The sequence below is a fragment of the Tursiops truncatus genome, chromosome 3, assembly GCF_011762595.2.
Source record: "Tursiops truncatus isolate mTurTru1 chromosome 3, mTurTru1.mat.Y, whole genome shotgun sequence".
Taxonomy (NCBI): domain Eukaryota; kingdom Metazoa; phylum Chordata; class Mammalia; order Artiodactyla; family Delphinidae; genus Tursiops; species Tursiops truncatus.
This window is the reverse complement of record NC_047036.1, coordinates 170323242-170338327: the sequence shown is the minus strand read 5'-3', so window position 1 is coordinate 170338327 and position 15086 is coordinate 170323242. Positions and strand designations below refer to the sequence as shown.

At 51.2% G+C, this 15086-nt stretch overlaps 1 protein-coding gene across 4 annotated transcripts; it reads left to right on the top strand.

The window, feature by feature from the left end:
- The first annotated feature begins 7852 nt into the window (after positions 1-7852).
- On the top strand, positions 7853-13559 carry SLC39A3 (solute carrier family 39 member 3). Of its 4 annotated transcripts, none has more exons than XM_033854876.2 (4): positions 7855-7970; positions 8583-8698; positions 9525-9767; positions 12628-13559. In XM_033854876.2, exons 3-4 carry the CDS (start codon positions 9558-9560, stop codon positions 13360-13362), a joined length of 945 nt encoding a protein of 314 aa, XP_033710767.1. In that variant the 5' UTR covers positions 7855-7970; positions 8583-8698; positions 9525-9557; the 3' UTR covers positions 13363-13559. The 4 variants fall into 4 exon arrangements, with proteins under 4 accessions (XP_033710768.1, XP_033710767.1, XP_033710766.1 ...); XM_033854875.2 differs by having other exon boundaries at positions 9429-9767; XM_033854877.2 differs by lacking the exon at positions 8583-8698 and having other exon boundaries at positions 7853-7970.
- Positions 13560-15086: the final 1527 nt, after the last annotated feature.

Sequence of the window (15086 nt, the reverse complement as noted above, 5' to 3'; positions counted from 1 at the left end):
AGAGACTGCGGTTGCGCGTTTAGAGCTGATTCCCCTTTCAGAATTTTAAGTTCTCCTCACCAGGGATGTTTTGTGAGGCTTTGTGCTGTGGTAGGGCTGCCATCCTGCATTGCATGATAGGATATGGGGTCAGAGATGGGCTCAGAGAATGTGAATCCCTCGGGGGTGAGGTTGAGGGTACTGACCACAAATTCTGCTCAGCTCACGGCTGTTCCCAGGTCTTTGTAAGCTCCTGAGGACTTAGGGTGTCATCCTTCTCTCTCGCTCTCATGACTGTGCTTCCTAAAATTTTTTTTTATCAAAGTGTAACATACAGGCACGAAAGTGCACACATTATAAGCAAAGAGCTCAATGAATTTTCACAAAGGGAGCAACCCCCCTTGTCATTGGCACCCAGACCAAGAACAGACCCCACGACCCCCAAAGGATAAGATCTCCACTCATGACCCCCAAGGGATAACGCTGCCCCAGTGTCTATGCCAGGGGTTAGTTTTGCTTGTTTTTGAAATGTAAACAGATGGAATCTATGAAAGGTAAAGCCAGAAAGATGGCAAAAGAAAATATAGAATATGGACTTCCCTGGTGGTCCAGTGGTTGACTCCACGCTTCCATTGTAGGGGGCATGGGTTCGATCCCTGGTCAGGGAACTAATATCCCACATGCTGCATGGCAAGACCAATATATGTATACACACACACACATATATATAAATATGATTTGAGGCAGGCAAAATTTTCTTGAAGAGAACACAAAAATGCACTGTGGTAGTTAATTTTGTGTGTGCACTTGGCTAGACCACAGCATCCAGACATTTGGTCAAATACCAGCCTACATGTTGCTGGGGAAGTATTTTTAGATGAGATTAACATTTAAATCGGTCAACTTTGGGTAGAAAATATAAGATGGATGGCTAGTGGGAAGCTGCTGCATAGCACAGAGAGATCAGCTCGATGATTTGTGATGACCTAGAGGGGTGGGATAGGGAGGGTGGGAGGGAGGCTCAAGAGGGAGGGGATATGGGGATGTATGTATACATATAGCTGATTCACTTTGTTGTACAGCAGAAATTAACATAACATTGTAAAACAATTATGCTCCAATAAAGGTGTAAAGAAAAAAACTTTGGGTAGAGAGATAACCCTCTAGAAGGCGGGTGGGCCACATCTAATCAGTTGAAGGCCTTACGAGAAAAGACTGAGGTCTCCCCAGAGAAGAGGGAATTCGGCCTCCAGACACCCTTGGGACTCAAGCTGCAATGTCAACTCTTCCCTGGGTCTCCAGCCTGTCAGCCTGCCCTGCAGATTTCAGACATGCCAGCCCACATGATTGCATGACCCAATTCCATAAAGTAAATTCCTCTCTCTCTCTGTCTCTGCCTCTCTATCTCTGTCTCTGTCTCTGTCTCTCTCTCTCTCTATATATAGATAGATAGATAGATAGGCATCTTATATTGGTTCTATTTCTTTGGAGAACGCTAATACAAGCTCTAACCATACATTAAGCTCTAACCATACATTAAAAAAAAAAAATCAACAAATTGGACTGCCTTAAAAGAGAGAGGAAAGGTGAGCCATTGAATGGGTGAAGGCATTTGCAATATATACTTGACAAAAATATAAAGTACTCCTACGAATCAATAAGAAAAAGAGAAATAACCCAGTTTTTTAGATGGGCAAAACAGAAAGTCATTTCAAAAACCAGGATATGCAACTGACCAATAAACACATGAAAAGGGACTCAATTTCATTAGCCATGAGGGAACACTAATTAAAACCATAATGTGAGGGACTTCCCTGGCAGTCCAGTGGTTAAGACTCCGTGCTCCCAATGCAGGGGGCCCGGGTTCGATCCTTGGCCCGGGAACTAAGATCCCACATGCCGCAACTAAGCCTGCACAGCCGCAACTAGAGAAGTCCGAGCACCACACAGAAGAGCCCGTGCACCACCACAGAGACCCAGCACAGCCAAAATTAAAAAACAAAACAAAACAAAAACCATAATGTGAGATGATTGCACCCGAATAGCTAAAATGAAAAGACAAAAGCAAGGGTTATTCATCACAAAACTGCATTGGGGGTCTCCAAGACTCAGCAATGATCGTCCTCATGGCCATGGTTTACGAGAGGATATGAAGGAAAATCAGCAGAGGAAAAAGGCTTGGGGTGGGATCTGGGGGACCAGGCACAAGCCTTCAGAGCTCTTTCCCAATGGAGTCCCACAGGATGCAATTAATTCCTGCAAAACGAGACGTGACAGCACGAGTGGGGTGTGGTTCCCAAGGAGGCTCATGGAGACCTGGTGCCCGGGGTTCCCTCTGGGGGGTCTGTGCACTCAGGCACCTCTGCCCAGCACAGCCGAGGCCCCAGACTCTAGGAGGACAGCAGGTGTTCAGCGTAAACGACGTGTTTGCACAGACAGTGTAGGGACAGGGAGCCCCCTCCGCGATGACTGAGGGTGGCAGGTGCCTCCAGAGTCCAGTTGCAGACCCTGCTGAGGGCCTTTGCAAAGACAAAAATCTTAAGCCTGCTATGTTAACTCTTTTCTGCACCAAAAGGGACAAGCCGGCTGTATATGAAGTTCTAAAGCTGAGCGTTTAGATACCCTAGAAACCCTGGATGTACAATTTCCCGCCCCGTGGTTGTCTGCCCAACAGCAATGTGTATGAATCGCCACCCAGCGGCAGGCAGAGGAATGTTGGGAGCAGTGCCAACAGAAAGCCAACACTGGAAACTACCCTGTTGAGCAACCATGGCAGAATGGCGGTTGCTTGGGAGACGGGGCTGGGGAGGGGCAGGAGGACATTTTTTTCAGGGAGTGTAGTTTATGTTCACTATCTTGATTGTGAGGATGGTTTCACAGGTGTGTACATATATCAACACTTATCAAATTGTATACTTGGAATATCTATAGTTTATTGTACGTCAGTTACACCTCAATAAAGCTGTTCAGATGGTGGGTTTTTTTTTTTTTTTGGCCGAGTCACGTGGCACACGAGATCTTAGTTCCCTGACTAGGGATGGAACCCGTTCCCCCTGCAGTGGAAGTACGGAGTGTTAACCACTGGACAGCCAGGGAAGTCCCTGTTCAGATGATTTTATTTCCTATTTCTGTGATTATCTGTATGGCTTGAGCATATTTTCCTATATGTATTCACCTCTTGCGCTTGTTCTCCTGAGAACTGTCTGTTCCTTCCCTTCCCTTCCCATTTTAATTTTTTATTTATTAAAAAAATTTATTTATTTTTGGCTGTGTTGGGTCTTCGTTGCTGCGCGCGGGATTTCTCTAGTTGCGGCGAGCGGGGGCTACTCTTCGTTGCGGTGCGCGGTCTTCTCACTGCGGTGGCTTCTCTTGTTGCGGAGCACAGGCTCTAGGCGTGCCGACTTCCGTAGTTGTGGCACGTGGGCTCAGTAGTTGTGGCACACGGGCTTAGTTGCTCCGCGGCATGTGGGATCTTCCCGGACCAGGGATCGAACCTGTGTCTCCTGCATTGGCACACGGATTCTCAACCACCGCGCCATCAGGGAAGTCCCTCCCTTCCTATTTTCATTTTAGGATGTTTGCTTGCTATCAAAAGCTCGGTCTCATCTATTATCAACATTTCCTCCTGGCCTATCACTTGTCTTTTTATCCCATTCATAAGAGTCTTTCACTATGGGAGATTTTTGAAGTATTCAATGTAGTCAGATTTGTCAGTATATATATTTTTTATTGTACTCTGACAGTACCTGCTCTTACGTAGGTCCTGGCGTCTAGGAAGCTTTCAAAAATGTGTCTGAATGAATAAAAGCCCGAAGCTTTGCAGCTTCTTCTCTGAGTAGTCTCATGTTCTAAAGAATTATGAATAAATATTGCACATTACGAATTCTCCTATAGGAGGGAGTCACCCTGTGGGCACTTACCTGGTGTGCTGTTACTATGAACGATCCTTTTAGTTATTGTTGTGAATTACAGAAAACAGAAAAAGAGTCAAGTCACTTTGTGTCTAATAAAAATAGCTACCACACAAAATACAATGGAACACTACTCAGCTGTAAAAAAGAACGAAATAATGCCATTTGCAGCAACATGGATGGACCTAGAGATTATCATACTAAGTGAAGTAAGTCGGACAGAGAAAGACAAATACCATATGATGTCACTTATATGTGGAATCTAAAATGTGAGTCCATTGAGCTTATCTACAAAACAGAAACAGACTTACAGACATAGAAAACAGATTTGTGGTTGCCAAGATGGGGAGAGGCAGGGGAGGGTTGGATTGGGAATTTGGGATTAGCAGATACAAACTATTATAGATAGGATGGATAAATGACAATGTCCTACCGTATAGCACAGGGAAATATATTCAGTATCCTCTGATAAACCATAATGGAAAAGAATATGAAGAAGAATATATATATATATATATATGTATAACTGCGTCACTTTGCTGTACAGCAGAAATTAACACAACACTGTAACTAATAAGAACCTACTGTATAGCACAGGGAACTCTACTCAATACTCTGTAATGACCTATATGGGAGTAGAATCTAAAAAAGAGTGGATGTATGTATATGTATAACTGAGTCACCTTGCTGTACAGCAGAAACTAACACAACATTGTAAATCAACTATACGCCAATAAAAACTAATTTGAAAAACATTGTAAATCAACTATACTTCAATTTAAAAAAATACCTACCATATATTGCATGCTTATAATGAAGCAAGCTCTGTGAAGGCAGAAAGTGACATTAAATATTAAGAACTCATAGACATTTCATACTTAACCTCTGCAAAGCCAGACTTAGACTCTTGACTCCTCCAATGTCTGTGCCTCCTCCAGTCTTTCCTATTTTAGTGAATAACACCAGGATCCATCTAGTGGCTCAAACTAGAAAGCTAGAAGTCATTCCCGACACCTCCTACTCCTACGGCCCACAGACAAACCAGGACCAAGTCCTGTCAATTCACCCAAGATATCTTTCAAATTCATCCACTCCCTTCCTCCTCCCACCTACACCTAAACTAGCATCAGTTCTTTTTCAAATGACCCAACTGGTCTCCCTGCCTTCATTCTCACTCCCTTACAATCCTTTCTTTACACGGGACTCAGAATAACCTTGAAACATCAGTTGAATCACAACCTTCACCTTCTTAAAACTCTTCAATGAGTTTTCATCATTGACTCACATTGCATCGATGGGGAAATTCAGATGCCTTAAAATGGTCTCTGGGAATGTCCTTATCACTCACCAATATTCAGACAGCCTGGCTTTCCAGTTCCTCCAATATCACAAGCTCCTTTCTACTTTTGCATCAAACATCCTCTCTTCACCCCTTACTTCTCACTGTTCTTTATTTGATTAACACAGAACTGTCTCTCTCTCTCTCTCTTTTTTTCTTTATAACACTTAGTACAACCTACAGTTTTCCCTTTATATATATGTATTGGTTATCTTTTTTTTTGATATGGACCATTTTTAAAGTCTTTATTGAATTTGTTACAGTATTGCTTCTGGCATGTGGGATCTTAGCTCCCCAACAAGGGATCGAACCCATACCCCCCGCACTGGAAGACAAAGTCTTAATCCTTGGACCAACAGGGAAGTCCCTGTATTGGTTATCTTTTGCTGCATAACAAATTTCCCCAAAACTTAGTGGCTTATGATAACAACGTTTATTATCTCATAGTGTCTGTGGGTCAGGAATCCAGGTTCACTTAGCTGAGTCCTCAGCTTCAGGGTCCCTCAGAGGCTTCAATCAAAGTGTCCACTGGGCATCAGTCCTCTGAATGCCCAATGGGAGCAGGACCCCCCTCCAAGATCACTCGTGGTCATTGGCAGGATTTACTTCCTTGTAGGCTCTTGTGCCAAGGTCTCAGCTGTTGGCTGGAGGTCACCCTCACTTTCTTGCAGTGTGGGCATCTTCAGCATCTCAGCTTGCTTTATCAAAGCATGAAAGCAAAAAGGCAATAGAGAGAGTTGTCTAGGAAAACAGAAGTCAGTCTTCTGAAACCTAATCATGGAAATTATATCCTATCACTTGACAATATCCTATTTGTTGGAATCAAGTCGCTGGGTGCAGCCCAGGCTTAAGCAGAGGGGATTATACGAGGACATGAATCCTAAGATGTTGGGATCATTTGGAACCATCTTAGAAGTCTGCCTAATAATATGCTATTATTTCATTAATACTTGTCTCTCCCACTAGACTGTGAACTGTGAGGGCATGGGCTTTTTCACTCCATTTTATTAAAATTTTCAAAAATTGTGATGAGATATACATAACATTAAATTTACCATTTTAACCATTTTTAAGTGTACAGTTCAGTGGCATTAAGTACATTCACATTGTTGTGCAACAATCCCCATCACCCATCTCCAGAACTTTCTCATCTTCCCAAACTGAAACTCTGTCCCCAGGAAACACTGACTCCCCAGCCCCTCCCCCGGCCCCTGGCCCCCACCATCTACTTTCTGTCTCTATGGATTTGACTAATCTAGGGACCTCTTATGAGTGCGATTACACAGTATTTATCCTTTTGTGACTGTCTTATTTCACTTAGCCTGATGCCTTCCAGGTTCATCCATATTGTAGCATTCTCCACTTTATTCTTAGCAACTTTCCCTATGCCTGGCTCATGGTAGGCTGACAATAAGATTTTGGTTAACAGATGAATACAGTCCTCTCTTTCATAAGTGTGGTTGCTTTTTTTTCTTTTGCGGTACTCGGGCCTCTCACTGTTGTAGCCTCTCCCTTTGCGGAGCACAGGCTCCGGACGCGCAGGCTCAGCGGCCATGGCTCACGGGCCCAGCCGCTCCGCGGCATGCGGGATCTTCCCGGACCGGGGCACGAAGCCGTGTCCCCTGCATCAGCAGGCGGACTCTCAACCACTGCGCCACCAGGGAAGCCCAGTCTGGTTGCTTTTATGGGGCAGTGGATCAACCCATTAAAAAAAAAAAAAGTCTCCTCCTCACCTAAAAAATATCCATTTGACCCAGCAATTCCACTCCTGGATACACATCCTTAAAAAACCTAAAATAGCAATCCACCACCCAGCACTCTTTTTTTAAAAAAATATATTTTAATTTTATTGGAATATAGTTGATTTACAATGTTGTGTTAATTTCAGGTGTACAGCAAAGTGATTCAGTTATACATATACATATATTCATTCTTTTTAAGATTCTTTTCTCATATAGGTTATCACAGAATATTGAGTAGAGTTCCCTGTGCTATACAGTAGGTCCTTATTGGTTATCTATCTTATGTATAGTAGTGTGTGTGTGTTCATCCCAAGCCACCTCCCAGCATTCTGATAACCCTTACTGGGCTCTATTATTCGAGAGCGCTTGTCACCTTCTGACATAATTTTATTACTTATTATGTTTGTCGATTATTTTCTGTCTTCTCCTAGCACGTAAGCTCCAAAAGAGGAGAGATCCTTGTTTTGTTGACAGATGTTCTCCTAGAAAAGGTCCTGGTACATAGGAGGCAGAGATGTTGAACGGATAAATCTGCATCTTAAACCGACGGGAAGGGCATCAGCAGCGAGGACGCTCCGAGAGAGGCAGTCATCCGTAGCAAATCGTTTTCTGACAATGGCCAAACCTCGATCCGAACGGGATTCAGCACCAGGAACCCCTGGACAGCTCTGGAAGCCAGACGCTGGCGGAACCATTCCGCTAGGGTCGGAGTTTCCCACCGGAGCCGCCCGGTGGCTGTACCCGCCGCTCAGTGGGAGGAAACTACTTTCCCTTGCCGGTAGGAGAGGTGGAGTCGCGGAGTGAGTGGCAGCCGTAACAGCCAATGGAATGGAGACGTTGGCCCGCTGAGCTTGGGACGGCCAATGGGCAGGGGCGTGGGTGGGGCGTGGGCAGCTGCGCGCCGAGCCGGGACTAGACCGGGAACGCTGCAGTGGGGTTGACACGGCGCGGCGGTTGAGCGGTGGGCGGCTCCGGCGGGCGGGAGAGGACCCGGCGGAGGTACGTGTGGGCCGGGGCGGGACTGGGGGCCGGGGCGGCCCGGGGCCTGGCGGGCTCTGCCGCCCGTAAGCCGAGGCCCCGCCTTTACTGGCGATCTGTGTGATTTGCGTCCGGCTCCCCCGGTGGAGCGCGACTTGTCCCCTCTCGAGCGGGGCGCCCAGTGCAGCGCGGGACACACAGAAGGCGCTCAATAAGTGCTGAGTGAAAGGATGAATGAATGAACCCGTCCCCGCTGCCCAGCCCCATCAGCCCCCGGTTTGAGGGCGTCCAGGTCACCCTCACCCCCACGCCACAGACTGGGGCATCCCGACGCTCGGCAGATATTTATTGGGCGCCTACTGTACCTGGCTCTGGGCTGAGGAAGACACACTCCCTGCTCCCGTGGAAGTCTCAGCCCAGGGCGAGTGATGACATTAAGAGACTTTAAATTATGTAGTTCCCTGTAGCACCAATGATGCCAGGGGACGGGGTAGGAGACCCCTCTCCACTGGTGGCATCTGAGCTGACATGGGGACGCGGGCAGTGAGAACTGGGAGGTTGGGGAGAAAGCCTAAGGACAGGGGAGCAGCCGCAGTCCCTCATTCTAATGGGAACATTTTCGGGTCTATCTAGGGCGAGATCTGCTTTCCTTTGGCTTATTGAGTCCCCGTAAAGAGGTCCACATGCTTCAGCTCATCCGTTTGTTCAGCCAGCGGTTACTGAGCATCTGTTCTGCGCCAGGCCTTGCGGTGGGTACAAGGGATGCCATTTAGGGCAGGGGGAGGCCCTCCTGAGGGCCTGAAAGACAAGCATCATTGGAAGGTCAGGGGAGAGAGGTGGTCCAGGCCAAGAGAACAACCGGTGCAAAGGCCCTGAGGTGGGAACGGGCTTGCCACCGTCAGGGACCACAAAGGCCAGTGAGGTGAGGTGGAGCCCGAGCTGATGGTGCAGAGCCTTTGCCTCAGGGTAAAGCCTTTGGATTTTATGTAAGGGCAGTGGGACCCAGAACATTCTGCAACAATGGAAATGTTCTCTGTCTGTGCTGTCCAGTAGGGCAGCTGCTAGACTCAAGTGGCTATGGAACACTTGAAATGTGGGTAGCGCAACTGAGGAAATGAATTCTACATTTTCTATAATTTTTTTTAATTAAAATAAATTTTTTTGGCCGTGCCACATAAGAGGATCTTAGTTCCCCAACCAGGGATCGCACCTGTGCCCCCCGCAGTGGAAGCGTGGAGTCCTAACCACTGGACCGCCAGGGAATTGCCTACATTTTATTTAATTTTAATTAACTTACACAGACACACTCGGCTAGCGACTGCTGTGTTGGACAGTGCAGCCGTGGAGAATTTTCTGCAGGAGACAGGGACGTGTGCTAGGCCTGGAATGGGGTGAAGTACTGGGGGTGATGGGCTTGGTTGCTTTAGCTGGTCAGATAACCAATCCAATAGCTGACGCGGTTGCCCCTGACATTCACAGTGGCTGGACTGAGGCATGAGCCCCCGGCTGCCTGGCTGGGCCCCGTAGCGCGTCGTGGGAGGGGAGTGTGCGCCCACACATGGTTTGGCCCTGCAGTGACCGGTGACCGGAGCAGCCCGGGCCGCCGCCATGGTGAAGTTGTTGGTAGCCAAAATCCTTTGCATGGTGGGCGTGTTCTTCTTCATGCTGCTGGGCTCCCTGCTCCCCGTGAAGATCATCGAGACGGATTTTGAGAAGGCCCATCGTTCGAAAAAGATCCTCTCACTCTGCAACACCTTTGGAGGCGGGGTCTTTCTGGCCACGTGCTTCAATGCTTTACTGCCGGCCGTGAGGGAAAAGGTAAGGCTCCCTGGGGTGGCAGCAGCAGCTCTTGGCACCTTATGGCCAGTCGTCTCTGGTGCCTTTTGTTTTTTCTTTCCTTTTTTTTTTTTTTATAATTGAGATATAGTTGTTGTGTTTTTGTTTTTTTTGGCTGTGCTGCATGGCTTGGAGGATCTTAGTTCTCTGACCACGGACTGAACCTGGGCCCTCAGCAGTGAAAGCACAGAGTCCTAACCACTGGAGAGCCAAGGAATTCCCTAATTGAGATATAGTTGATGTACAATATTGTATAAGTTACAGGTGTGCAACATAGTGATTCACAATTTTTAAAGGTTATACTCCATTTATAGTTATTATAAACTATTGGCTATATTTCCTGTGCTGTACAGTATATCATTGTAGCTTATTTATTTTGCACATAATAGTTTGTACTTCTTAATCCCCTACCCCTATCTTACCCCTCCCCATCTCTGGTGCTTTTCAACCCTGATACCAAGGTCGGGGCCTTGACACTATAAGGGTGATGGGAAGTAGAAAATGAATTTGCTGTGTGACCATGAGTTGGTTGCGTCTCTTCTCTGGGTCTTATCTGGTAAACAAGGGGTCTGAACTAGACCTAGGGTTCCCGGCTGGTGGGCTCATCAGCCATTACCTGACCAGACCACCTGCCCCAGACACATGCACTTTGTCCTGAAGCTGGCAACTGTGGCCTCTCTTCAACTCCTGTATCAGTTAGCTACTCCTGTGTAACAAATTATAACAAACTTAGCATCTTAAAACAACACGTGTTTATTCCTACACAGTTTCTGTGGGTCAGCAGTCTGGGCACCACTTGACTGGGTCCTCTGCTGCCGGCTCTCATGAGGCTGCAATCAAGGTATCCGGTGGGCTGTGGTCTCATCTCAAGGTTTGACTGGGGATGGATTGGCCTCTGAGCCCGTGTGGTTGTAAGGCGGGTTCAGTTCCTTCCTGGCTGTCAGACTGAGGGCCCAGTGTCTCCCTGGCTGTTGGTTGGGAGCCACCCTCAGTCCCTGGCCACACTGTGCCATTTGCTTTATCCACAAGCCCCATCCTGTGCCTGGACCCCTGACGTTGAGGGCTGGGAGGTGTTTTATGCTGCTAAGCTTGCATTCCTCTGTTACACAGCGTGGGAAACTTGTGCACTTGGCATCAGTGAGGTTGAGATCGGAGTCCTCTCTGACACCCTCTGCACCCTCCCCCCACCCCCCCACCCCCCGCCGTTTCCCACATTCCCGCAGTGCCACCCCTCAGGCCTGGACTGCTGCAATGGCCTTGCCCTTCCCCATCCCCCTTCAGTGCTCGGGGCCCTCTAACAGTCCTTCCCAAACCACTCCTGGGCCGCGCCCCTGCCCCAGACTCCCCACGCCTCAGTGAGCCAGGCCCCTCCTCCTGGCCACCTGCCCGCCTCAGCCAGAGTGTCTGCCTCACAGTCTGGTGTGGCTGCCACTCACCATTCTGGCTGGTCAGGTTTCAGTGAATTGAAGCCAAACACACTTCAACGTGCCAGTCCTCAGCCGCACCAGCCACATTTCAAGTCCTCGTGGGCCACGCGAGGCTAGCGGCTTCCATATCAGACAGCACAGATAGAGGACATTTCCACCATCCGGAACGTTCTATGGGACAGCGCTGACTCAAGGATCTGACGAGGATGGCTGGATGTGCTGGCGAGCCTCATGCTCGTTCTCAGCATGTTCACCCAGTGGGGTGGAGTGGTGGGGGCTCTGGAAACAGCCTCCGGGTTGTGTGGAAGCCAGCCCCGTGCAGGCATCAGGGCCAGAAGCCCTGGCTGATATCCCAGTCTGGAGGCCAGAAGTCCGAGACCAAGGTGTCGGTGGGCTGGGTCCTCCGGCTGTGAGAGAGGTCTATCCCGTGTCCCTCCCAGCTTGTGCGGATCGTCTGCGGTCCTTGGTCCCTTACCTTGTGGCTCCATCACCCCAGCTCTGCCTCTGTTGTCACATGGCCTCTCCCTGTGTGTCTGAGTGAGTTTCCTGGGGTGGCCATAACAGAAGACCAGAGACGGGGGGCTTAAACAGCAGACACTTATTCTCTCCCAGGGCTGGAGGCTGCAAGTCTGAGACCAAGGTGCTGGCAGGGTTTGGTCCTCCTGAGGCCTCTCTCCTTGCTTTGTAGATGGCCACCTCTTGCTGTCTCTTCAGATGATGGCTCTTCCTCTTCCTGTAAGGACAGCAGTCCTAGTGGATTAAGTCCACCCTCACAGCCTCCTTTTAACTGAATCACCTGTTTAAAAACCCTGTCTCCACGTATGGTTAGTTTTGAGGCACTAGGGGTTGGGAGACTTTTATATAGAAATTTCCTTTTGTTGGGGAGACACAATTCAGCCCATCACACCTCAGTTATATCTGCAAAGACCCTTCTGACAAATAAGGTCACATTCTGAGATTCCTGGTGGACATATCTTTTAGGGGTCATGATGCAGCCCACTACACTCTTTTTAAATTGGTTGACATAGTGGGCATGACGTGAGGCCTAGTCCCTTTCTAATAGAGTTTTTATTTTTAAATATTTATTTATTTATTGACTGTGCTGGGTCTTAGTTGCGGCATGCAGACTTCTTAGTTGTGGCGTGCATGTGGGATCTAGTTCCTCGACTAGGGATTGAACCCAGGCCCCCTGCATTGGGAGCGCAGTCTTACCCACTGGACCACCAGGGAAGTCCCTTTATTTTTAAATCCGTCAAGGATGAGCCACCACCCCGCTTTAAGACCTGTATGATTTGGGTATTTCTGCTACTTGAAAGGTGACGTCTGAAGAACCTGTTGCGTGGGCAGCGGGGTCTCGGCGGTCGCGCCTCTGAACCTCTGCCCGTCTTTTCCCCCTCTCGCGCCCTCTGCTCCAGCTCCAGAAAGTCCTGAGTCTTGGGCACATCAGCACTGACTACCCGCTGGCCGAGACCATCATGCTGCTGGGCTTCTTCATGACCGTCTTCCTGGAGCAGCTTGTCCTGACCTTCCGCAAGGAGAGGCCGGCCTTTATCGACCTGGAGACGTTCAACGCCAGCTCGGACGTGGGCAGCGACTCAGAGTACGAGAGCCCCTTCATGGGTGGCTCGCGGGGCCACGCGCTCTACGGGGAGCCCCACATGCACAGCCACGGGCTGAGTGTCCAGGAGCTGTCGCGCTCCAGCCCGTTGCGGCTCCTCAGCCTGGTGTTCGCCCTGTCGGCCCACTCGGTCTTCGAGGGCCTGGCCCTGGGCCTGCAGGAGGAGGGGGAGAAGGTGGTGAGCCTGTTCTTGGGGGTGGCCATCCACGAGACGCTGGTGGCCGTGGCCCTGGGCATCAGCATGGCCAGGAGCGCCATGACCCTGAGGGATGCTGCCAAGCTGGCCGTCACCGTGAGCGCCATGATCCCCCTGGGCATCAGCCTCGGCCTGGGCATCGAGAGTGCCCAGGGCGTGCCCAGCAGTGTGGCCTCCGTGGTGCTGCAGGGCCTGGCAGGCGGTACGTTCCTCTTCGTCACTTTCTTTGAGATCCTGGCCAAGGAGCTGGAGGAGAAGAGCGACCGGCTGCTCAAGGTCCTCTTCCTGGTGCTGGGCTACGCCGTCCTGGCGGGCATGGTCTTCCTCAAGTGGTGACCATCCCGCGCCGGGTGCCCGCCCTGCCCCCACCCAGCTGGAGCCTCGCCTCCCCCGAGGGTCCGAGCTCAGCCCCCGGGCTGCGCCTGCGCACAGAGGGGCCGCCCGGGACTGCACTGAGCCCCAGATCCTACACCCCGAGCCTTGGGGCACCGCTACTACTTTTACAAATTCTTCTCTTAAAAGTATTCACCAAAGCTGTGTGGCCATGTCATCCGTGGGCGTGGGGGTCTGGTGACTCGCAGGGGAGGTGGCCCCGGGCGTCCAGGTGGGGTCAGACGCAGACCCTCCCCACCCCTAAACACCGCTGGCTGTAGACGAGTGCGGGAGAGGCCAGCCTCTGTCCTCCGCAGCCATGGCTACAGTGCCATCGCCGTAGCCGCCCCCCACGCCTTCCCTGGAGCCCTGCAGCACGTGGCGGGCCTGTCCCCAGGGTGAGCAGAGGGTCCAGTCGCTGTCACGTGATGCCCTGAGGGGTTTCTGAAAGGAGTCCGCCAGCCAGGAGCCTCTGGCCAGGAGCCTCCGGTTCGTTCGTGGTTAGTGGGGGTGATGGGGCTATGATTCCTGCCACCTGAGGCTGTGCTTCTGGGGAGACGGAGGTTCCAGGGATCTCGGAGCCGCCCTCTTCTTCCCTGCTTTCTGGTGCGGCCGCCCTGCCCGGAGAGGTTGCTTTCCAGGGGCTGGGGTTCCAGGCCGGGCTGAGCTGCTCGGCTCCCCGAGGCCACAGAGCCCCAGGGCTGCAGAGAGTGCGGGCAGGCCTGGGGCAGCTTGGCCACAGGGTCTCCAGAGCAAGACGACTCCCGCAGGCCAGGGTCAAGGGCCATGCGACTCAGCTCCCCCAGGCCAGACACGAAGCTAGGACCCCCCTCGGGGAGCGCAGGAGCCTAACGGCCCCGTGGGGCTGGCCCGAACCCTCCCCTCCGTGGCAACAAGCTCTGTTAGTGTAGTCATGGCAACCGTCTCCTGCTCGGGGCTGAGCCGGGGCTGAGGGCCCTTCCGGGGGGACTTGACTGTGTCTGCCCCCAAGCCTGGAGGCGCGGCCTCGGCTTCCGCAGCCCATCCCATTACTTACACCCTTCCTGTCTTCTCACTTGTCCACTCGGCCATGGGGCCCAGGCTCCTTCCTAGCACCTCTGATTGCCTTCCTCTCACTTGCGGTTGCTGCCCAGACCCACACTGGGGAGACTGGCCGTGGCAGTGGGGCTGTCAAAGCTTCCCGGCGAGGACGGGCCCCTCTGCCCTGTGGCCCTGGGCGCGGCGGGGCCTCCAGCCCGTCACTCCAGCCCGGTGGGGTTCCAGGAGCCGCTACTTGCTTGTCCCAAGGGGCGTCCCAGGCGCCGGCCTGCTGCCACCTGCCCGGCTCCGCGGGCAGGAGAGCACACAACCTCCGCCACGGCCCCAGCCTCATTCGGTGTCGATATGGGTCTCAGGGGGCAGGGCCGTGTGTCCAAGGCCCCCCACCTCCACTCTGTTGGAAGTATTGGGCCCGTCTCCAGGCACTTCTGTCTGGCTTTTGCCAGGACCCACGTCTGAACCCCGCATGGCCTGACCCTGTCCCCATGCTGGGAAAGTGACCCCTGTGGGCATGGGACCATCACCTCCACCTTGTCCTAAACCCACCCTTGCTGGCGACCCCTGCCCCTACTTCACTCCACCTTTGCCCCGGGTGGGCGGGATGTCATGGAGTGGCCAGATTCCAGAGCCTGCCTTTAGAAGGGTGTGGC

What these genes read in the sequence shown, in the direction of transcription:
- SLC39A3 (XM_033854877.2), top strand. Translation starts at nt 9,558, where the DNA reads ATGGTGAAGTTGTTGGTAGCCAAAATCCTTTGCATGGTGGGCGTGTTC. An exon ending in TGCCGGCCGTGAGGGAAAAG is followed by an intron (nt 9,768 to 12,627) that starts GTAAGGCTCCCT and finishes CCTCTGCTCCAG; the next exon opens with CTCCAGAAAGTCCTGAGTCT.